General features: G+C 46.0%; 1 protein-coding gene across 2 annotated transcripts in view; it reads right to left on the bottom strand.

Moving 5' to 3' along the window:
* Window positions 1-25,397, bottom strand: part of MED13L (mediator complex subunit 13L) — a 982,865-nt gene that overhangs the window by 272,261 nt on the left and 685,207 nt on the right. For both annotated transcript variants that reach the window (XM_069214516.1, XM_069214517.1), the window contains exon 16: window positions 4,276-4,481. In XM_069214516.1, the coding sequence (XP_069070617.1) occupies window positions 4,276-4,481 (206 nt within the window). The remainder of the gene's footprint in view (window positions 1-4,275; window positions 4,482-25,397) is intronic.

The raw sequence follows: 25,397 nt of genomic DNA, 5'->3' as shown, positions 1-25,397 counted from the left end.
CCTTACAACTAAATTTAGGGGAGAGAGCACAGACACTGGGGTCCTAGTTAGAAGAATCACAGTGTACTACAGTCTAAACACACTGATACCACGCAAAAAGTGTGAGGTAACTACACCAGAAAGGTACTACTTTCCTATATAGGAAGTGTCCATGCAAGCCAATTGTCATTAGCATAGAGATGAATGAACTCATCACCCTAGCCATAATCCTTATAAGAGTCAATAAACTCACAATGATGGCAGTGTTGAATTTATTGAAAAATGCACCCAGAGGGCACCTTAGAGATGCCCCCTGAAATTCATTCAACTCTCTAGTGTGTGGCTCATCAGTCTATGGCAGCCCTGCCACCACCAGACACGTTTTTGACCCCATGGGGAGAGCGCCTTTGTGCCATCAGGAGTCAGGGACAAAGCCTGCACTGGGCCGGGGTGCTTCACACCTCCTCCCTGCAGGAAGAGCAACACTTGGTGGTGAGCCTCAAAGGTTCCTGCATTTTGTTATGCTGCCTCAGGGCATTCCAACCAGTGGAGATGCCACCTGACCCCTCCCCCAAATCCTCCCCTCCCCGGACCAGGACCCACTTTTGTGCGGCAGGTCCAGCGGAAAGTTAGTAAACACCAGGAGGAGTATCCACCCCTGCTGGGACCACCGCTAGGGTGCCCAGAGCTGAGGTGAACCCCTCCTGGCAGAATCCTTCACCTTGTTTTGGCGGGAGATAGCCAACAGTGTTAAGTATGTGCCCTCCCTCCACAAAGGGAGCGGCACAGGATGGGTGTAGCCACCCTCAGGGTCAGAAGCCATTGGCAACTGCCCTCTGACCCCTGTAACACCCCAAAATCTAGTATTTAGGGGCACCCCTGAACATTGCTCTTCAGATTCCTGGCACCCTTAGAAGAAGAAAGACTGAAGAGCTGCACCAGCAGTGAAGACTCCCAACTCTACAAACCCTCAGGGGACTGTCTGCCTTCCCTAGGATCTGCAGCGGATAGCGGCCCTGTCCACAAAAAAATCTCCTGCAAGGACTCCAGAGCCCTCCAGATCCACGAGTCCTGCCCACTCTGCACCAGACATACATGGCCTGAGTTCAGAGACAAGAGAGAGCCCACCGGTGATTTCGACCTAGAGTCCACCCCAGGTTGACCCATCCTGGCCACCACCACAACGCCAGCTGCCTGAATCCAGAGGACCCTCCCCCCCCTTGACGACTGGATCTGGTGAAGATACCAGATGCCTAAAGGTACCCCCTGCACCTGCAGCGCAGCCCCCCTCAACCCCACCCCCCGGCCTTGGGGAACCCAGCCGACGGTTCATCGAGTTCAGAGGAGCCTCGACTAACCTGTCCAGCCGTTGGTCTTCTTCTGCCAACACCCTGAACCAAGCCTGCAGCCTCTGTGTGAACCTGGAGTTCTTCATAGGATTGCACTGGGCACCAAACGCTGTGCTTGCACCCTGCACCCAGCAGTTTCCGTTCCGCTAGGGTGTATGTTTGGTGCTTACCTGTGGCCCATTGGTGCTGATCTAAACCCCCTTGGGCCCGTGACCCAACTCTGCGGGTACTTACCTGCAAACTGTTCTCTTGTGAGTGCCCCCCCGTCTCCATTGGTTTTAGTGGGTGCTCAACACCAACTATGACCTCTGAACCTGCCCGGCCCGGTTGTTGTTGGTGGTGCACTCTGTGTCAAATCGAACCTCGTCCTGTGGACACCTTAACCCCCGAAGACTGGAACTGTAAGTCTAGTGCTTACCGGTAAACTGTGTATGTACTTTTTCCCCTCTAGAACAGCATTGTTTTCAATTGCACTGTGCATACTTTTGATATTGAAGAGTATTACTTACTTGAAATCTTTTTTAACTGTGAATTACAAAGAAAGTGCATTTGATACTTGAAAGTGATACATTCTTGAAACTGTCCTTAGCTGCAAAAGAGATAGGTTTTGTTCTAAAAATATAGTAACAAAGTATATATTTTTTTATACAGAAAACAATGGACTAGAAATAGTCATTGAGTGTGTGCCTCATTTCTTGACTGAGCGTTTACAACAAAAGCTTAGCACTACCCTTTGATAAGCCTCACTATTCGACCACACTGCCACAAAAGAGAGCATTTGTTCTATCTACCTTACCCTCTAAAGCCTCTGGGGGATCCACTGGACTCTGTGCACACTATACCTTACTTTGGTATAGTATATACAGAGCCAGCTCCATACAGTTATTATCTAGTTATCGTTGGCTTGCAATAACAATTGAAAGTAACACGACTGAAGACGAATGGCTAAGAGGGGACACCTGCAAATCAAATAGTGTAGGGTTCAAAGATAAGCTGAGATGACCACCACATTTTAGAGGGAGAGAAGGTTAACAGTAGCAGGACAGCTGAACAGCTTGGGATTTAGATGTCAAGAATGAGGTTAGTCAGTCTAGTGCTTTCCCATGGATGCTGCCCAAGGCCAATCAATTTGGGAGGGTGTAGTGACGCAGCACTCAGATCCAATAATATCAAAGCAGCTATGCTTCCTCAGTCTAATATTTCTCATAGGGCTTCTGTAGCAGATAATAAAGAAGACTCTGTACTGCGCAATGCTCTGGTCCCTGTTTGAGAGGGGTCAAGAAGGCTATTTCAATATACTATTGATCTCCTTAATTATTTTAGCTGGCAGTGGCAGAAGGGAAGTACGTCTAAAATTACTCTGCACCACATATTCGGCTGGAGGCTTTTTCAGAAGTAGGATTAGTTGTGCCTGTTTCTAACTAGTAAGAACTACAGTTGAAGCTAAGGAAGAGTTATATATATCAGAGAGAGCACAGACTACTTCTTGTGCAGCTAGGAGAAGGGTATGAGAAAGGCATGGACAAAGCTGAGAGACAGATTTAGTTTATAATTTTTTTGATTGATTCCACTTAAAGGTAGGCAAAACTGAATTGTAGGTTCTAGTGGGTTTGAGTGTTCCAAGTGAGAAAAATAATTTGGAGTTGTCGTATCTACAGTAGAAAAGTCAGTGGGGAGAGAGTTTCTAGATGCTAGTAGCAAGAAGAAACATTTGGACAACTGCAGTTTTCTGCAGTGACAAACTTATCTATTTGTGGGATGCCCTAGTCGCAGACCAAGGTATGGGGGCACATGATAATTTAACATACAATCATAGATTTATATTTCTGAGACCATGTTCATTGTAACTGAAGGTGACTTATGTGGACCCCAAACCAGTGAGAAACCTGTAGTGGTGTCTCATTGATGATCAAAGAAGCCCACAGCTCACTACCCCTAAACATCTTATACTAAACATGGTCAACCAAAAATATATAGGTTTCCCTGTTCTAGGATTTAGGATGTTAAACAGCCTGCTAAAACTTACTCTTTGGACAGGAGTCCAACATTACTGTTGAATGATAAACTTCAGCATTACAAGTGAAAGTCTCTTACTATGTGTTGCAGTTATTTTTTAAATACAGATATCTTTTCAACAAACTCTAGGCTCTCAAAAATCATAACTACAAATAGTAGATGGGTTGCTGCTGGTGAAAATCATTATTTTACTTCACAAATGATTTCAACATATTTGACATACATCTTTTTATACATCAGAAATAAAACCTACCAAATAAAGACCCGGAGTTGAAGGATCAAGACAATAGACTCCGTGATGGACAATAAACACATCGGTTAAATCAAAATGTGGCATCGGAAACAGATTCAGAAACTGGAACTGTTCACAAGTCTGTATGCACCTAAATTCTTCTAATTAGGAAAGACCATGTGAATAGATTGGAAAGGAGGGAGAAAGAATTGGTTTGCGGCAAGTGCTGTAAATATGTGGGGAAGTATGATCAACTGGGAGTAGACTGTGTGGGAAGTTAGGTAAAGGTTATGTGAGGCTCAGCAACCAGTAGATCAGATTAAGTGTGTTACACAATGAAAAATAGGTCATGGACCAGCAACAGCTACACAAAGTATCAGGACAGACAGTGAAAGTGGTCACAGTGAGCGGTAATGAGGTTACACTGAAGCAAACAGTTAGGTGGGAAATAGGTTGTCTTAGGGTTGGGAGGTAACAGGAGGATGCTACAGAAAACTTGGGGATGGCTGATCAGACACAACATCAAGTGGAGGGTAATGAGACATGCTGAGCTGGGAGGAGTTAGGATTGGAGTTGAAAAGAGACAACCAGGTAGTCCCAGATTAAGTGAAAGATTGAGAAATGTGTGGCTCTTCACGGACCTGATTAGATTCAATTGAGCTTTAGTTCTGTCTAGAATAGAAGGCAACTTTTACTTACGTATAACCATCTCTGATGAAAGGTGCTGGAACAGCTAGTGGAAGATGCTCAATTTTTGAAGGGATAGCCCATGGTGGTGGATACACACAATGGTCAGGTATCTTTAAAGGATGGAGACACTGGCTTGGAAGCACCTTTAAGGGTGCAAACATGGAGGAGCCAATGAAAGGCTGCACTGTAGGAACCCTATGAACATAGGTAAAGTCCTGAAAAACAGAACAAAAAATACATATAAAGAAAAGTGTACAAAAACATTTGTCAAACATCACACCAGAACCAACAAAAGGAGGCAATATTAGCTTAGGCATTTGAACTCTCATTACTACTTAAGAACTGATGTGCATGGTGACAATGTTTAGTAGTGAAATTAGGTCACACTGTTGTCTTTCCAAATTACTATTGTTTAATGAATTATTTATAAAATATTCCTATAAATGTCACAGAAACAAATTTAGAAAACGATTATACATCTGAAGCAGCAAAAGGGCATTGGACTTGCAGGATGAGAATATAGCTACGCAGCTGTCCCCTGGCAGCAACAAATATATATATATTTATGAATATTTACACTCAAGAGACAGGTGACCATGCCTGCCACAGCCATCTCATATTAAGTATTTGTGTAACACTCATAGTCCAAATGTTCATGTCTCATTTCGTGAGTTGTTTTGAACGTATAAATAAAAATATTAACTTTACTCAGAGTAATACCACAGCGATGACACTTCTGCAGTACACGTGTTATGAAGGAATATGTTACTTAACCTGAAAGCATCAATTCTTAGATATAGTGACTCCCATAGTCTGTTGATCCTTTGTAAGAATGTTTTTTTAGCTCATCGGGTGAGCTTTAAAATAGAAGCAAAAAAATGGCAGAAAAGATGAGCATGCAAGTGAATATTAGTATAATGTAGAACATTAATATGCAAGAAAATGTGTGAACCAATAAATGCAGTGGAGGAGGGTGCATGTATATGAATCTACGGCACTATACACTACGAATAGATGCTTACAGGTCAACATATTTAATTTGTAGCATAGTTGGCCGTAGATATATATGCTTAGCATTAAATGGAAAGCAGTGCTCCCAAAAGTGGTGGTTAGCTAGTGGTGGATGTATATGTTTGAAAACGTGTTCTTAACCCCTTCAATTCTGAGGATAAAACTGAGCCGTCCTCAGTCACAGTGTTCGTGTGCTGAGGACGGCTCAGTTTCGTCCTCTGCACACGAGCAGGAAATCCATCTGGTCCGGACACAAGGGGGGGATTTCATTTTGATATTTCAGCCTGGGTTGCTGGAGAAGACCTTACCCAGCAATCAAGGCTGAAACGATCTCCTCCCTGTAATGACGACATGCCAATGTCATTACAAAGAAAATGAAAGTAAATAGAGCTGATCAGCTCATTTACTGTCCTTTCCATTGGTGTTCAGAGGCACAGCTCAACCTCCTGAGCACAGCTTCCACCACTATGCACAGGGACTCTAGGGAAGGGGGCTGCCTAGAATAGGCACGGCAATGCCCCCACCCCCAAAAAATGGGGACAAAGTCTTTCTGCCCCCTATTACACCTGGGGGTTTAAAAAGCCCAATATACACCAAAGAATATATATACATTTTTTTTTTTTTTTTTTTTATAAGAGGGAGTGGTCGCTGCCTACCATGGGCAAGACCATGCCCCAACTCCAAATATATGATGACAGTCTTTCAGGTCACAGGAATGAAGGGGATCAAAGGGTGGCCCATGAGTCTAGTAAGAACAATATTAAGGTGGGGTGGAAGGTGTAATGACTCTTTTTAGTCCTTCCATAAATGTTTTAACCACTGGAACTTTAAAAAGTTATATGCAGTCTGTTTTGCATGTAAGCAGCTAAAGTCACTAAATATGATCTTACTGATGTATAAGCAAGACCTGCTTGCTGCAGATGGAAGAGATAACCAATGAGGTCTAGCACTGTTGGATTTGTTTATTTGAACATTAATGTAAAATTATTTTCCATTTTGCTGCGTAACATGCTTGTGTAGCTGGTCTACGTGTTTGTTTGAGAATATCCATGCATTCCTGTGGTAGACTGAGTAGTCCAAATTCTAAGATTTCAGGAGCCAGATTGCTAGGTTGAGCTGTGTAGGACTGGAGTGCATTACCCTTCCTTGGTCCTGAGTTGGAGGATGCGGCTAGAGTGGTAACTTTTCGTGTGGCACTACGGATGGTTGTAGTAAGGTTGCGGACCATGCTTGTCGTGCCTATGTTGGGGCTATTAGGATTAGTGTTAGGGATGTTTCAGTTAGCTTTTGCACCACAAATCGAATGAGTGGGAGAAAGGCATAAGCAAACATCCCCAAACAACTGATCCATAGGACATTGCAGTTGGATTGTGGATGAGGAAACCTGGATGTGAAGTTTTAGCATTTTGTGTTGTGTCACATATAGATCTATCTCTGGGGTTTCTTACCGTTTAAAGTAAGAGTTTAGAAGTGTTATGTCATTCTCCCCACTCATGCACCTGTTGATGTGTTCTGCCGAGCATGTCTGCAAAGTTTGTGTTGACCCTTGGTAAATATTCTGCTTGGAGTTGTGATGTATGGCCCAATGCCATATGCACTATGTCCCTCCACCCCTATTTTTTAATATTATGCATTGCAGTCGTGTTGTCTGTATGTACTAATACTAGTTTGTTGTGAAGATGACTGCGAAAGGCTTTTAGAGTTAGTTGAACTGCTAGAATCTCCAGATGACTGGTGTGGAAGCGTTTCTGAAATGTTGACCATAGACCATGTACTGTGAGGTTTTGCAAATCAATCAAGGCTGTTTATTTCGGATACAATAATCCATAAAACACACACACTTCAAAATACGCAAGATAAAAAAAAATACAATATTCTAAGCAATGTTTAAAAATAAAGTGCCATCAATCACATACTAAGTGCCAAAGCTCTTAAGAATATAAACAGATACTTTAGAGTCAAACACCCCTGACCACTAGGATTATCTATAGGTGCTTTGAACATACTTGCAAATAGCACCAGTTAAAACTCCTGAAGTCTTAGGAACAATAGAAGACACATTATAAAAAGAACAAGCAATAAAAAAGCTGAAATGCTAAAAGACTTAATAAAGAGAGAAAACATTAGGTAACAGATACGGTCTAAAACATATCAAATGTTCAGCAGCTGACAATATGGTTAAGAACAAGCCAAGCAACATATAAGAATTTTGTCACTGCAATAACAATCACTTCTCTCATGTTTGAGCATAGTATACGCAGAGCAAGCACCTAATGGTGGAAACCCAGGAGTTTACATACAGGTTTCAGCCATTTTTTACGTGGTCGAGCATATGCGGGGCAAAAGAAGGCACAATGATCTAGAGCTTTATCGGCTAGGTTACAGGAAGGGCACTTGCTGGAGCCTCAATATTTCTCAACCTATTTAACAAATTAACAAGTTACTTACCTTCAGTAATCAATTATCATTAAGGGACAAATTCTAGTTGCAGATTTCTTACCTTAGAAGTTCCCCAGGCGCCGGAATCCAAGATGGCGGCCGGATTTCCCGGCTGATCACCACTACCGCTCTAGCCCATCCCCAGACCACACGCGGCTCTCGCTCACCTGCGGCCGCGGATGCCGCGGACGCTGTGCGCCGGCACCACGGACCGCTGCGGCGCTTTTCGGCTTTCTGGTGGTCCCTGCCAGGATCGGGGCCGCAACGGCAGGCACCGGTGGGCCCCGCAAGAATATGCGAGCGTGATGCTCGCTTCAGACCCGCGCTCTTACCCCTCTCGGCTAAGCGCGATTCCCGCCGCTTCCTGGCAATATTAGTTGGTGTTTGGGGCGTGTGGGACGCTCGGATGGCAGCGAAGACAAAAAGGACCCCTCACTCCTTACGGGCACGGCAGAACCAAGACCCAGGAGGAACCAGAAAGGATAAAAAGCTACCGGTCCCCGGATCAAAGGAGCACAGCAATCTTCAAGTGAAAGGGGGCCCGCACAAAACAACCGACATGGAAAAAGACGCAAGGTACTCTGTTCCAACAATGTTTTCTAGCGTGATGCGGCCTAAGCAAAGGTCCACGGAAAAGGCAGCTTGTGATGCGCAACCAAACGTGTTAGGAGTCGATGATGAGCATGTACCTGTTGCATTTACATCTCCTGAAGCATTCACTCCTATGTTCGATGCAGGGGGGAGGGAGCCACCCTGTCAGGAGACCGCCAGTACAAGCCCAGGAAATAGCGGGGAGGGGGTGGCCCTCCCCCCAATGGGGTGTGCGAAGCTACCCGAGCAGGAACTTAAGGAGTCAAATCAGAGGTCTCAGGAATCCATTCCAGAGAAATGTGTAGTACAATCTAGTCCATCAAGCTGCAAGTTAAATTTGCAACAAATTGACGATATGGCCAAGTCCTCAACGATATATGAGACTACCCCCCCAGCTCCTGCCCAGAGGGGAAAAGAGGCGAAACCAACAAACACCGATCAGGGGCCATTTGATACAGCAGAGAGTTTTTTTTCTCTCTCTGATCAGTCTAAAGACTCAGATTTGGACGAAGAAATTCCTTTAACAGATTCAGATATCGAGAGTAGCTCTGCTGCAAGTATCTGGGTATCGAACTACTTAACATGCAGAAGAAAATCAGCTGAGAAAACTGAAGCCAGGAGCAGCTCAGGGGCCAAGCTTAGGAGAGACCCGATCAAGCCTCAAGAGGAGGATGGTGAAATGCAGTGGGATTATACAGCCACCCAACAGGCCTTTTCGAAAAGTGATTCGGCCTGTAGTACTCTGGTGCCCCCCCCCACGGGCGACCTAGCAGAACCGCCTTCTTTGGATCTTATCTACAGGACAATGGTTCAGAATCATGAACAGACTCAGAGGGAGAGCAGGAAAATGAAAGCAGCTAGCAGACAGCTACAACTATCTATTAAAAAAGTGGTCCAATCCTGCCAGGATATTGGTGTACGCATCGCCACCATGGAGACTCGAACGGAGGAGCTGGAAATCGAAGTTAAAGCAGCAACAGCACAGACGACGACACAGGGGCAGCAGATCTCGGATATTCAATGGAAACTGGAAGATGCTGAAAACCGTCAGCGGCGGAATAACTTGAGGATCTTGGGTATAGCAGAGGACCTCGAGGGGCAGGATACTAGGGCTTATATAGCTTCACTTTTTAAGCAAGCATTCCCAGACTTGAATGGTTGGGATTGGGAAAAGGAGATTTAGAGAGCACACCGTTTTCCGTTAATGAAGAAAAAACAAGCTTTGGCTGCTACTAATAGAGACCAGAGTTACCCACGGGCCATTATAGTGCATTTTGGTAATTTTTTACTGAGACAGGCTGTGTTTGAAAAAGCCCGCCCCAACTCAAAGGTGACGGTGGAAGGTGTATCATTCTTTAGTAGGCCAGACTTCGCACATGCCACTGTAGAAAGACAGTGGCGACTTAGGCAGATGATTGCTCAACTTCAAGAGTTGGGGGCGGAAGCCTACTTGCTAAGCCCTGCGCGTCTAAAAGTTGTCAACAAAACAACTACAAGATTTTTTCTTTCAGAAATTAAGGCGGGGGAATATGTACAGCAGTTGAAAACTGGTCAAGTGCAGGGGGTACGGGAGAAGGGGGGGGAGGGAGTGCCGTGAATAGTTGTTTATATGTAAATATATGTGATACTGATTGGGGTGTTTTTTTTTTTGAACATCTATCGGTTAAGGGTTTTGATCGGGAGGGTGAAGATGAGGGGCCGCGTGTATTGATTGGCAAGCCATAAGTGTGTGAAGGTGTTTTACGTATGGGTGGGCTAACGGGACTGGCAATTACCATCTTACAGGCTCAGAAGCCTGGCGATTCCATTTGTAGGGGTAAGGGTTGGGGGGTGGGTTAGAGGAGGGTGGGGGCGTCACAGGGACAAAAAGGATAATGGGACACGCAGCAGGGGGTGCGGGGATGGCTCTTATCAGTGGAAAAGGTGTCAGGGTGTGAAAGCAGCAAAGTCAAACAAGGCATACAGGGGAACTAGAAGGATCAGCATCCATACAAATGGGACAGCAAAGTGAAATACGTATCGCCACCGTGAATGTTTGTGGGCTCAATAATAACAAGAAGCGGCAGTTTGTAGGAGAGGTTTTCAAGTCATGGAATGTCGATATTATTTGTATGCAGGAAACACATATTCCAGGTACACAAAAGCAGCTAATGGAGTTTTATGTGTGGAAGCTAGCGGTTTTTACACGACAACACACAACCACTAGAGGGGTAGCGATATTAACTCGGATCAATACTCTGGTTATACATAAACAATTTGCTGATAATCTTGGCAGGCTTGCTCTGTTGGAATGCTCGGCTAAGGGACTAAGGTTCACTCTATGTTCTATTTATGGATCTAACACAGATGATCCATAGATACTGGATTGGCTTAATTTAGAACTTATGAATTGGGCAACACCTATCATAATGTGTGGAGATTTCAATATACATTTAGATAGTAAAGAACCCATTCAGGAACAAACACTCTATCTGGGTAGAAAAAACAAAGTTTTTAGGGCACTTCAGTCATTGGCCATTAATCATGGCTTGATCGACGTCTGGCAGTTGTGTTGCCCGCAGGATTCAGGGTCCACCTTTTTCTCTGCTCCGCATAAGAAATTAGTCAGGTTAGACTACTTTTTTGTGACAGCCTCTCTACAAAACCAAATAGGGGTCAATAGACTTCCTAGAATTATATCAGACCACAACCCATTGGTTTTGGCTTTGGAGACAGGGAGAAAGGGCCCGCAGCCGAGATCTTGGACATTTGATAGGACACTATTAGCTGATCCAGTGTATATCCATAAAATGAAGGAATGGATCCCTGAATTTTTTAAGATAAATCAGGGTTCTGCTTCTTGTCAGATAGTTTGGGATACTTTTAAAGCTGCTGTCAGAGGAGAAACCCTGAGCTATGGGTTAAGAAAGGAGAAAATACGCACGGATCAGCTAAAATTAGTTCAGACAAAGCTGGTTAAAGCTGAGCAGCGACTAGGGGAAGTGATCCGCAGTGGAGTAGATATTTCAGACATTCTGTGCGATGTGAATATCATTAAGGCAGAAGCCGACAAGATTTTCATGGATAAGGCTGATGCAAAATTTTTAGTATACCGTCAGAAATGCTATGAGTATAGCGGGAAAGTGGGCCAACAGCTGGCCTTAAGAATAAGACAAAAGCAGGTATTTGGGAGTATTAAAAGCTTAGTGAATGAAGAAGGGCGGATGGTACACAACGGTCCTGAGATTATGGAAGTCTTTAAAAATTATATACCCAGGAAGAACAGCCCCAAGAAGAGGAAGGGATCGATGCCGCGGGCAATGAGATATCAGGTCAGTTAAGAGAGGAAGATAAGGCAGCTTTAGAAGCACCTATGACACTGGAGGAATTGGATGTAGCAACTCGTGCCTTGGCAAGTGGGAAGGCGGCAGGGGGGGCATCTAATTCCACTAGAATTCTATAAAGTTTTTTTTGTGGAGATATGTAAACAGCTACTTAACTTATTTATTGAAGTACAAGCAGGGGCTCCTCAACCGGCCTCCTGGGGGGAGGCTAAGATAGTCGTTTTTTTGAAAAAGGACAAGGAACCCACTCAGCCTGGTTCATATCGCCCAATTTCTTTAATTAACAGCGATGCCAAAATCTACGCTAAAATACTTGCTAGCCGCTTGAGTTTGGTAATCTCAGGCTTAGTATCTCCATGGCAGCATGGCTTCATCCCGGGGAAAAGCACGGCAGATCATATAAGACGAGTTATTACGTTACTTGATGTTAGTGCAATAACCAGGCTTCCCATGGCAGTAATCTTGTTAGACGCGGAAAAAGCCTTCGATCGGGTCCATTGGCCCTTTTTATGGTCTGTCCTGCGTAAAAATAACATCGGTCCCGGGTTTGTCAAGGCAATTCAACAGCTTTACCAAAACCCAACGGCTACGATACAAGTTGCCGGGCTAAAGTCGTCCTCAATCAATATTCAGAGAGGCACGCGACAAGGGTGCCCGTGTTCACCACTGCTTTTTGCGCTATATATTGATCCCTTGATCAGGAAAATGATCCGGAATGGTCGGATCATGCCAGTCTCATTGAAAGGGGGGTGTACTAAGATTTTAGCATATGCAGACGATATCGCGGTGGTGACCACGGACCCCAGAACTGCTATATGGGAAATAGAGCAGGAAGCCCTGCAGTTTGGGAAAAGATCTGGTTATTTGCTGAACAAGAGTAAATGCCAAATATTGGTGAATGAATCAGTAGATTTTAAGGACGAGCGGGTGCTGACACAGGTACAATATTTAGGTGTTAAACTTACAGCAAACCTTGACGAAGTGGTGAAAATAAACATGGGCCCAATTTTAACAAAGACTAGGAAAGATCTTGCTCGCATTAACAATCTACACTTGTCACTCATGGGACGCTGTAATGTGATAAAAATGGTGTTTCTACCCAAAATACTCTACCTCTTTAGAACAATCCCCCTAGAGATTGGGCAAGATTGGTTTAAATTAATAGAGGGATTGGTTAATAGCTTCATTTGGACCTATAAAAAGCCGCGCCGGGCTTTCCATTATATGACTCTCCCAAGAGAGCAAGGGGGGTGGGCACTTCCCAATTTTAAACTTTATTATTTGGCAGCAGTGCTTCAGTATGCACAGATACTTTATGTTACGGATAGACCCCGGCAAGATGCTCTCCCTTCGATATATACCCTGATTCTGGGCAAAGAAGCAGACGCAGTCTTCCTGCAGATTCTGGAACCCAGCTACTATAAAAAGGTTAAATTTAAGGTAATTTATGCTGCATTTAAGGCATGGACCCAGGTTAAGCGCAAGATAGGTATAGGACGAATCTGCCACTACACTCCCTTGTGGATTACCCCCACGCTTCCAGCAATATTTAAAGACCACTATTGCTTGAGGTGGAGTAATCGGGGTATTCACAAAGTCGGGGACTTGTTTCACTCTGGCAGCCACCTCAAATCTTTTGAGGAACTGAGTGCGGAATTTGCGCTGGAAAAAATAGACTTTTTTAAATTTTTACAGATTAGAGCCTTTTTACTAACTAGTATGACCCAAGGTTGGCACACGGATAAGATTAAGCTAATGGAAGTCTCACGACACCCCACTAGCTGCGGTATTAAAAATCTGTATCCACTGCTTTTAAATTCTATACAAGATGACCTGGCGACATTGGTTAAAAAATGGGAAGCACGGGTTGGAGCTAAAGAGACAGAGGTTTGTGAGTCTATGGAAATGGCACGGACGGTTTTAGTGTCTGCTGGCCCGCAAGCTCAACACTTTATGGTATTGTATAATCTATATTATACACCTGCTAAGATTGCGAGCTGGGGCAAAACGGCGGGAATTGTGTCCACGATGCGGTTGCCCGAAAGCAGATCTCTGTCATATGTTCTTTCAGTGTGTAAAACTGGGAAGTTTGATTACTGGGATATCCGATATATTGAAGAAAATCTTGAAACAGTCTATCTGACACCTCAAATGGTTTTACTGGGAGTTGATCATTCAGTCTGCAATAGTCGAGATAGATACTTTCTGTTCATAGCAATGTCAGTATTTCGTAACTGCATAGCATCTCTGTGGCGTGATGTTGATCCCCCACGGTTCAATCAATGGTTTTCACAACTCTTATCTATGTATCACCTGGAGAATAGCCTGTATGAACTAAAAGGAGCAGCGGCCTGTAAAAGATTCACTAGAGCTTGGGCACCTCTCTCCGTATGGCTCTTGGGCCCCGAGAATGTGCCGACTATATAAGTAAATTTATGAGATTCCTAAGAGTAGAAACTATTATCATTGACTCTTGTTCAGAATGTTTGCTTCACCTGTACGACAATATTGATGTATTTATGCTTCTTTTTTTTTGCTTTTTTTTCCTCTTTATTATTGCAAACATGTAACGCGCTGCATGTCCTTAAAAAAAAAAAAAAAAAAAAATGAATGGCATTTACAATATATAATGCCACCCTATAACACACATGTGAATTTGTAAGTGTTAATAAACATTCCAGTGCCACCAAAAAAAAAAAAATAATAATAAAAAAAATATATAAAGTTCCCCCAGGCACCAAACTGGAGATTTTCCTTCGAGCAGTACCCTTGCGCCGTCAGGTGGAGTCGGTCGACTTGATGTCCCTCTTTGGCATTGTGGTCGCTGTGATGACGCAGCAGTCGTATATAGGTGCCACCCCGGCACACTGACGTTAGCTTCTTTTCACGACTTTCCACACCAGAAGCATGGAGCCATGAATAACACAGACTGGTGCACCAGAACTAGGGCCATGAAGGGGTGTCCCTGTCCCTAGAAATCAGTTCACAGAGTGGGAAGCATGGGTGAGTCAGTAGGGAATCTGCAACTAAAATATGTCTCTACAGGATAATTTGTTACCAAAGGTAAGTAACTTGTTCATCTGATAGAGACTTTTAGTTGTAGATTCCTTAGAATAGATACTCAAGCAATGCCATCCCCGGAGGTGGGTCTGCGAACCAAGATCATACTAGGAAGTCCTGCAGGACCGTACGGCCAAAATAGCAGTCTCTGCGGACCGGACAGTGCAGGCAGTAGTGTTTAGTGAACGTGTGCAGGGATGCCCACATTGCTGCCTTGCAGATGTCCAGGACTGGAGCTCCACATGCTAACACATTGGTTGCAGCTGTTGCTCTGATGGAGTGAGGATGGAAACCCTCAGGGGGGTTGCTCCTTAGCCAAAGCATAGCACAGTTTGATGCAAAGAACAACCCATCTAAAGACGGTTCTCTCCTGCACCGCCCGTCCTTAATTTGCACCTACATAACCCAGAAAGAGTTGATCGTCCACCGGGAAGTCTTTGGTACAACTGAGGTAGAACGACAGGCTCTTTTTGAATCCAGACTGTGGAGTCTATCCTCACCCACAAGAAGGATGTGGGGGAGGATAAAAAAAAGTAGGCAAGGTGATGGATTTGCTTACATGAAAGGGTGTGACCACTTTAGGGAGGAAAAAGAACCTAGTATAAAGCACCACTTTGTTACGATGGACAGAGATGAAAAGTGGCTTCGAACAAAGCACTTGTAGCTCACTCTCCATGCTGAGGTGATAGCTACAAGGAAGGATGTTTTACGGTGAGGAGCAGACGAGGACAATTATGAAGAGGCTCAAAAGGAGCACACATGAGGAAAGTACGTACCAGTTTCAAATCCCACTGGGGCATTATGAACGGGGCAGGTGGGCACATGTGGGTCCTTTATGGAACTATGTCATAATGGGAGATTTAAACAAGGAGGTTGATCAGGAAGTCTGATGAAATAAGAGATTGTAGACAGATAACCCATAAGGGTGCCTAAAGCATAGCCCTGCTGGGCAAGGGAGTGTATAAACAAGAGGACCTCAGAGAGAGGTGTAGAAAGGGGATCAACGGTTTTGTTGGTACACCATGCCACAAATTTATGCCAAAGACAGGCATATCTGTTTTGGTAGAGGGATGCCTGGCTGCCAAGATAACATCACAGACTTTGGGCTGAATGTTCAAAGCTGTCAACTGCCACCGCTCAATCTCCACACAAGAATACGGAGACTGGACAAGTTCAGGTGGAGAACCCTCCCCTGCTTCTGCAACAGAAGATCCTCTTGAAGAGGCAGTCCAAGTGGAGGATTGATGGCCATGCTCAGCTGCTTGTCATACCACACTCTCCCTGCCAAGTACGGAGCCACAAGAGTTACTTGGGCCCGGCCGTTCTTGATAATCTTGAGAACTCTGGGCAGAAGTGGTATTGGCAGAGAGGCGTACAGGAGGTCCACGTTCCACTTGAGACAAAAATCGTCACAGAGCTAGTGCCACCTAGGGAACTCCAACGCACAAAACAGCTAACATTGCCCGTTCTCTGCGGAGACTAACAGATCTAACCAAGGCTCTCACCACTGCTGAAAGAGACCTTGAGCCACCTCCGGATGGAGACGCTATTAGTGATCGACCATGCATTGACAGATGAGTTTGTCTGCTCTGGCATTCAGAAAGCCTGTCAGATGTTGAACACCAGGGATATGCCCTGATGTTCCAGCCATGTCGGGAGATGCAGGGCTTCTTGACAAAGGGTCAATGACCGCACCATACCCTGCTTGCTGCAGTACCACATGGCAGTGGTGTTGTCCATGAACACCTTCACCACTTTCCCTTGGAGAGAGGGAAGGAATGCTTTCAATGCAAGCCTGAGCTCCAGAAGACTGATGTTGAGCCCTCCGATCTTCACCTCTCCCATGTGGATGCCCCAAGAGTGATGCATCTGTCACCACTGTCATCTGGTTGGGGAAGGGAGAGGAATCTGCCTCTGACCCAATCTCGGTTCGTTAGGTCTGAAATCTGGAACATGTCGGAGAGATTCCATGAGGTCTAGTAGCCTCAGAGTCATTCTCACAAAAACCCAGGATAGAGATTTAAACATTGGTATCATAGCCTGAATATCCTGGACTCACCACTCGTGAGGATAGGCCTGAAACTGCACTGTGTCCTGAACAGCGCTGATGAAAGGGGGTGTGTGAGAGGGAGTCAGGTGTGCCTTAAGAACGTCTATAGTAAACCCCAGCGAACGCAGGAGGTCTGCCGTAGTCTGGAGGTGGGAGGCGACAGACTGGGGCAAGCCTGCCTTCAACAGCCAGTCGTCAAGGTAGGGGGAAGACTGAAACCTCTAGCAGGTGCAGATGAGCTGAAACCACCAGAATCACTTTTGTGAACAACCGAGGGGTGCTAGTAAGGCTGAAGGTGAGCATGCTGAACTGAAAGTGCCAGTGACCTACCACAAATCTCAAGTAGCGTCTGTGGGCAGGCAGGACAGGAATATGGAAATAGGTGCCCTACAAGTCAAATGCTACAATTCAGTCTCCAAGGCAGAAAGGACCTGATCCGGAGTGAGTATCTGGAACTTTTCCTTCCTGAGGGATCCTCCGTCATCTAATTGTAGGATGGAGGCATGGCAGAGGGAGGGTTAGTCTTGAAGGGGAGGGGTAGCCCCTTCAGACGATTTGCAAAACCCACCTGTTTCTTGGGATGGATTCCCAGTCGGGCTGATGATGGTGAAGCCTGTCACCAACTGGTCCCTGATTGAGTGATGGACTAGAAAGCCTTGGAGCCTGCAGGGTGGTGTGGGGTTGGTGGACAGGGCCGACCACCTGGCTCCCTGATCAACGGGGACACTGGTCCTGCGTCCTTGGCCACGCAGAGGCTGGGCAGTACGCACAGCACAGTGGCTGGAGGGAAATGGGTGCAGGTGGGTGTCCCTTTCAAAAAGCTGACTGAGGGGGATGAGGAGCAGTTGCAAGACCAAGGGGCCGAGCCATAGCCCAGGACTTCTTAAAGCGCTCAAGTAATGAGTCTGCTTTGTCTCCGAAGAGACGGATGCCATCAAAGGGCATGTCCATAAGTGATTGTTGGACATCCCCGAAAAGCCAGACGCCCTCAACCTAGCATGGTGCCGAAAGTCCACTGTTGATGCAACCTATCTGCCCAGTGAGTCAGTGGTGTCTAGTCCACATCGAGTCGTGAACTTGGCTGCATCTTTCCCGTCAGCAACAGCTTGGAAAGAATGGCCCAGGCCTCCTCCGGGACCCGTGGCAGTACCTGCAAGACTGTATCCCATAAAGTATGGGTGTAGCAGCCCAAAAGGCACATGGTGTTCCAAACTGCAATGCCAGAATGGAGGAAGAGAACATTTTCTTCCCAAGTTGGTCCAGTCTTTTTGATTCTCTGTACAGGGGTGTGGAAGGGAATGTGCCAGAAGAGGAAGAAGCCTGAATGACTAAGCTCTCAGACGTAGGGTGTTGGGTCAGGAATTTAGGGTTGTTAGGCGCAGGCCTATGGCAGCAGGGGATTGTCTTGTTGACAGAAGCCCCTGTGCTGGGTTTAGACACGACCCCAGCAGGACATCAGTAATGACCTAATTGAAGGGCAATATGGGTTCTGATATGGAAGCCCTGGGCTGAGCACCACTCAGGAAGTTAGTCCTGACCATCACTGAAGGGAGCTCGAGGTTCAAGACCTCAGCTGCCCTTCGCACCGCCATCTAGTACGAGGCTCCCATCTCTGTAACCACAGTAAGTGGAGAATGCATGCCAGAGTCAGAGGAAATGCCCAACCCACTGGCTTCCCCCAATTCCTGAGTCCAGTCAGAGTAGGAAGCTGGTTCTGTATATATCATCCCAAAGTGAGGTATGGTGTGTATAGAGTCCAGTGGTTTCCCAGAGGCTTAACAGAGACTAAAGTAGATAAGAAACAAGTTACTTACTACTAAACTGTAGTTCTCCAGTATTGGAAACTTTCATAGATTCAGATGCTTGAGTCAATCCCAGTCGTTGAGATGGGAGCCTCCGGTGTAATACAAAATCACATTCACTTGTATAACAAGCTCAGAGGCACTAGGCCTCTTAATTTAGTAACATCTCAGTCATTTTATAAAAAAAAGGACCAAACTTTGGTTGTCTCTAATCAGCTCTCACCATCCCTTAGAACCCTCCTGTGAGGAGCTGATTTCCCATAGATTTTCCCAGCACAAGTGCAACTACATTTTAAGGCTGAGAAAATGAAGGTGAGCTCCCCAGGGGAGGAAGGGTGGGTTGAATGTGAATCTATGAAAGTTTCCAATACTGGAGAACTACAGTTACAGGTAAGTAACTTGTTTCTTAAACCAGTATTGGAACTTTTATACAGTCACATGCTTGAAGCAGAATAGTAAGCCGTGAATAACTCATTTTCGCTCTATAAACAATAACATAGCAGTCTGAAATGCAAACCAGTCTGATAATATGTACATGCACTTCTTACTGTGATCAACAGCATATCATCAAAGGAAATGTGTTCTAGTCCAAGACAAGCGGATAGAGGGAAATAAATATTTTAGCTCGCCGTCATTGGAACAGGTTACGAAGGACCACTTGATCAACAGCTGCACCCTGAAGCGACTCCGTGTCCAGGAAGTAATGCTGCGTGAAGGTGTGAGTTCTCCATGTGGCAGCACGGCAGATGTCTTTAATGGAGACGACAGCGCACAGGATGACGAGATCACTCTAGAAGAATGCGCTCTTACGGTTGTGTTCAAAGGCCTTCCTGCCTTTTGATGACAAAATATGATTGCGTCCTTAATTCACCGGGATATAGTCTTTTTGGTCACCGTGAGACCTTTCCTAGTAGCACTGCCGCTACAAACAACTGAGTAGACTGTCTGAATGACTTTGTCCTGGCCAGATAGATTTTTATGCATCTTTCCGCAGTGGTTTACGGATATGGAAAGAAAGTCTTGAGCACCACCGGTTCACTGTTGTGGAACTCGGAAGGTACTTTGGGCATGAACTTAGGATTGGTGCGCAGGATGACTCTGTCCTGTCTGAATTGCAGAAAAGGCTCTTGTATAGTGAAAGCTTGAATTTCCCTAACTCTGTGCGTCAAAGTAAGGGCAAGAAGGAGAGCCACCCTCCAAGCGAGGTACTTAATGTCTGCTCTGTGGATCAGCTCAAAGGGCTCCTTCATAGGCTGGCCAAGAACAATGTTAAATTGCCATGCCAGTGGCAGAGGTTTCACTGGAGGAAATGATCTGAAGAGACCTTTGAGAAATTGTTTTACCCAGCAGAGAGCATAAAAATGGTTTGCCTGGCACTCTTCTATATCTGGATATGGCAGATAAATGGACTCTAATTGAGGAGTGGGCTAGTCCTGAACGTACCAGCTTTAATAAATACGGCAACACTGCCTCTGGTGCGGAGGAGAGAGGATGTACGTTTTGGGCTTCGCACCAAATACAAAATCTCTTCCATTTTAGTCGGTAAGACTTGCTGGTACTAGCTGCACGTGCATTAGCTAGCACGTCTCTGCACTCAGGTGGGAGGTCTAAATGTCCAAACTCATTGTATTCAGGAGCCATGAGTGCAAACTGAGCAATTTAGGATCCGGATGCCTCACCTGCCCCTGATTGATGGTTAGCAGGTCTGGGATTGGTCTGAGCCTGAAGGGTGGAGAGGCTGACAGGAGGAGCAACTCCGTGTACCACAGCTGAGGCAGCCACGCTGGAGCTATGAGGATCAGTTGAAGGGGTTCTGACTTAATTTTCCTGATCACCCTTGCAAGGAAGGGAATCGGAGGAAAAGCGTCCGCATAGATCCCTGACCTTGCGATCGAAAATGCATCCCACCATGACCCCCGTTGGTGATGCCAACTTGCATGTCGTCGGCATTTGGCGTTCTGGGAGGATGCAAATAGGTCCAGATTCGGTTTTCCCCTCTGGTCGAATATCCGATCTAGTGTCTTCTGGTGTAGCTCCCACTCGTGGGAGGATGTGGTCAGCCTGCTTAGGGAATCGGCGATGGTATTCTAAAGGCCTGGGACATGCTCCGCAGTGATGTGGATGGAGTGGTGAATGCACCATTTCCCGATGGTCTGTGCCTCTTGGGAGAGTATGCAAGACCGTGTTCCTCCCTGCTTGGTCAGGTAGTGTATTGTGGTGGTATTGTCTGTCCTGACAAGCACAGCTGACCCTCGTATCCTTGGAAGGAAGGCTTGCAAGGCGCAATGGATCGCTCTCATCTCGAGAAGATTTATGTGGAATGAATGATGAGAGGGTGGCCACTTGCCGCTCACCTGAAGGTCCTGCAAGAATGCGCACCATCCTGTGAGCAATGCATTTGTGCTGACAGTCACTGGAGGAACTCGTGCCAAGAAACTGAGACCTTTGGAAATGTTCTCGGGAACTGTCCACCAGTCCAGAGAATGAACCAAACGCGGCATGACGCAGATGGTATCCTCAAAGGAACCTCCCGTTTGTATCCACTGTTTGTCCAGTTCTTATTGAATCGGACGCATTCGGAGGCGGCAGAATGGAATGATGCTGATACATGATGACATTATGCCCAGCAAGGACTTGTACTGCCGGACTCAAAGGTACCTTTTTCTTTGAACGTTCCTTGCCAGCTGTGTTAGCTTTGTTTGTCTGTCCGGCACTGGATAGGCTTCGGCTCGCTGAGTGTCAAAGATAGCCCCCAGGAAGGCTAGACGAGTGGACGGCTTCAGGGACGATTTTTCCCTGTTGAGTGTAAGGCTTAATTCCTTGAAAAGGCGCAGAGTTGCCCTGACTAAACTTTTTGCTGTCTGGATATCTGGAGCTTTTACCAACCAGTCGTCGAGGTAGGGGAAGACTTGATGTCTGTTCCTTCTCAAGTAGGCCGCCACTGGCGCTAGACATTTGGTAAAGATTTGTGGTGCTGAAGGTAGGCCAAAGGGAAGGACTTTGAACTGGAAGTGTGTGCCGTTGACCGCAAACCTCAGGTACTTTCGATGGAGCGGATGGGTGGAGATGTGAAAGTACGCGTCGTGAAGATCCAGAGAAGCCATGTAGTCTGCTTTGTTTAGAAGCTGGAGGATGTCTTGGAGGGTGACCATTCGAAATGTCTGCTTCTTCAGGTATTTGTTTAACTACCTTAAGTCCAGAATCGGCTGCCTGAGGTGAGACTTTTTTCGGATGAGAAAGAATCGGGAATAAAATCCCTTTCCCTTCTGGGAATGTGGGACAGACTCTACAGCCCCTTTCCTCAACAAGGTGGCTACCTCCAGGCGAAGTAGACGAAGGTGATTTTGGTGAAAAATGGATCACATCCAGCACCCACTTGTCTTTGGTTATCTGTTGCCAGCGATGTAGATGATGTTTGAGTGTTCCATGGTAAGTTGCAGGAGGATGAACAAGCCATGTCAGTAGATAGTCACTGTATACGCACGGACTCTTTAGGTTGACACCCCTGTTTGGACTTGTGGTACGGCCTGGTGTATGCTGCTGGTGGTGGCTGCCTCGGCTGATACTGTGCCCTAGCAGGCTGAAACGTGGACATTTAGGCTGGGTACCTATATTGTTGGTATCCACCACGAAAGGACAGCTGACCTCTGCCTCTAGCTCCCCCCGAAAGGGCACTTTTCTGTACTGTAGAGTGCCTAGGGATTTGGCCATTTCCGTATCTGCCTTGATGGTTTGAAGGCCGACGTATTTACCAAACAGAGCCTCTCCGTCACATGGAAGGTCTAGGGTTTTCATCTGTACCTCTGGCTGAAAATTGGTGGCTTTAAGCCAGTCTTGCCGCCTCAATAATACTGAACCAGCGAGTAGTCTAAAACCCATCTCAGCTATGTCTAGCGCTCAATCAATTATTTCCGCTGATGATCGCTGGCATTCCAAAATAAGTTTTCTAGCTTCCGCTTTGGAGGTGTCTGGGAACTTTTCTACCGATTCGGATACATCTGATCAGACCTGCCGATCGTATCTGCCTAGCAGAGCAAGGGAGTTGGCTGCTCTGACAATGGCGGACATGGAGGAAAAGTGCTTGCCAATATTGTCTAGGCGATTTCCTTCTTTATTTGACGGCAATGTCAATGGCGTAGAGGGATTCCTAGAGCGAAGCTGGGCGGCCTGTGATATGACGGAGTCTGGTTTCGGATGTCCTGAAAGGCAGGCCGGGGCATCCTCTGTTGTATTATATTTTTTGTCCAGTCCCTGCAGCACCGCAGGGACCGCAGCTGGATACTGCATAGTCTTCAGGCCCTGGCTCCACACATGGTCTATGATAGGAGTTGCTCTGACTATTTTTCTGTGAGGTTCTCTGAAGTCATATAGGAAGCAATCCTACTGAGTGGTGGGCATTAGGAGATCGAACTGTGTGGCGGCACGCTCAAACAGGTTATGGAAGCCACCTATATCCTCAGGCGGAGACTCAACTATGGGTGCGGTAGGCGAGGCAGGAGCCGGAATTATGTAACCATCCCACTTATCAGTGGCAGGCAGTTTCTCACCTTCCTCCGCATCATCATCAGGGGATACCTGATGTCTTGGTGTGGAAAACAGAGACTGCTGTGACCTTGGTTGAGGAGCATGATGTGGCTGTAGCAAGAGAGGAGTTGCTGGCGGCGGCGGAAGCCACGGCTGTTGTGCAGGCGAAGGTTTAGGTGGGAAATGTTGCCTGTAAGTCTGATACCAATCCAGGAGGGAGGCCGACCAATGGCGGTTGCTCATAGTAGCCTTGGGTATTGTATGAAGCCTCATCATCGTCGGAGTACTCTTGGCACTTGACCCTTAGTTGTGAATGGCTGCTGGTGACTCCAAAAATACCTTCCTCATCGGAGTCATCTTCATCTAAGAGATGCGATGGTAAAAACCTTGCTAGGCGATGTGACAGAGGGCATTATATTATATTTTTTCGCCCTCCTGTGAATACCCTGGTCTCCTGATGATATCAGAGGCAACAAATCTGGTCTTTGTGCCTTTACGGCAGTCCTCTTCGTCGACGGTGGCGTCGTTGATGGTGGCATTGTTGACAAGAGCATCCTGTCTCGACTGTCGTCGACGGTGGGAACAACAACGGTAAGAGCGTCCTCGACGGTTGGTGTGTCATTGACGATGCCGTCAACAGCTGGTGTTCGTTGAAACCGTTGTCAGCGAAGACAGCGTTGACGAGGGCGTTGGCAAATGGAATAGTGCTGACGAGGCAGTCGTTGGTGGGGTCTTCGATGAGAGCGTCGACGGTGTAGCTATAGGTCGTGCCGTCGACAAGGAGGAAGATATCGTCGACGAGGAGCCGGATCTCGCCAGAGAGACACAGTGTAGCAATGGTAGAAGTCGTCATCCATACCTGAGCCGTCGTCGATGAACCGGACGATGGCACGGAATTTGGTTTTTGAAGGCATGCTTTACCTTCAGTGGTGGCGTCGAGGGCTGAGAAGCTGGCTTTCTTTTAGACTTGAAGTCAGAAGCTTTCATCCTTATTTTTGAAAGGCTGCCAGACTTTGAGTGTGCCTCAGAAGATTTTTTTAGCCACTTTTCTTGGTTTTTCTTCTGAAGAAACTTCAGATTTTCACTTGACAGGAGTTTTTGCCATAGAAACAGAAGAAGAGGCACTATCCTCATCAGACACAGCGTTGTCCCTGGATTTTAATTTCTGGAGCCATATTAGGAGACCACCCTCTCTATCTTTAAGGGTCTTGGTAGAAAAGGTTCTACATACCTTGCAGTCTCTAGGCTTGTGGCTCGGATAGAGACAGTAAATACAGTCTTTATGCTGGTCATCAACATGCAGCCTTTTCTTCATGCATGTGGCACAAGCCCTGAAGAGCCCTTTCTTGGGTGTCTCTGACATAGTAGTCAGTTTGAATCACCTTGAAGAAATTCTGAAAAGAGAAAAATCCAAATTCACCTCACACAGTGTTTGTGAGAGAAAAAGCTGAGCAGAGCTCAGAGGAGACTCCTTAGCACAACGTGCGGTGGAAAATCTGAGGAAAATCAGCTCCTCACAGGAGGGTTCCAAGGGGTGGTGAGAGCTGATTGGTTGTCTATAAAGTTTGGTCATTTTTTATAAAATGACTGAGATGTTACTAAATTAAGAGGCCTAGTGCCTCTGAGCTTGTTATACAAGTGAATGTGATTTTGTATTAAACCGGAGGCTCCCATCTCGACGGGGAATGATTCAAGCATGTGAATCTATGAAAGTTCCAATACTGGAGTAATAATAATACTCTCTTTTGTAGTAGTGTGGTTGAAAAGTTAGGCTTATCAGAGGGTAGTGCAAAGCATTTGTTCCACACACACACAGTCAAGAAATGAGGCACGCACTCAATGACTAACTCCAGGCCAATGTTTGTATATAGCAAAAATATATTTTGTCACATTACTAGAACTAAAAGGTCTTTGTTGCTTGTAAGTACAGCTGTAAGTAGGTATCAGACATGCAACAAATGTACTTTGTTTGGGTTTTGCAGATTAAACAGTTTACAAATAAGTAACACTTTACAATGTTAAAAGTTGACGGTGCAATTTCCCATAGGAAGCAATAGAGTCCTAGGGGAGGAAAAGTGTTAACACACATTTAACAGGTAAGTACTCTACTTACGATCCCAGTCTTCAGAGGTTAGGATGTCCACAGGTCAAAGCTCAAGTTGACCCCAAAGGTGCACCATCAGCAACATTTGTCCGGCTGGGTGCAGAGGTCATGGACTGGAGGTGCTTGGTAGAAAACTGATTGCAGGTAAGTACCCGTGGTTTCAGGACACAGGCCTGGGGGTTTAGGTCAGTACCGGGGGGTCTACAAGTCAATACCAAACACACACC

Source organism: Pleurodeles waltl, chromosome 11 (genome assembly GCF_031143425.1).
Source record: "Pleurodeles waltl isolate 20211129_DDA chromosome 11, aPleWal1.hap1.20221129, whole genome shotgun sequence".
NCBI classification, from domain to species: Eukaryota; Metazoa; Chordata; class Amphibia; order Caudata; family Salamandridae; genus Pleurodeles; species Pleurodeles waltl.
This window is presented reverse-complemented; position numbering and strand designations above follow the sequence as displayed.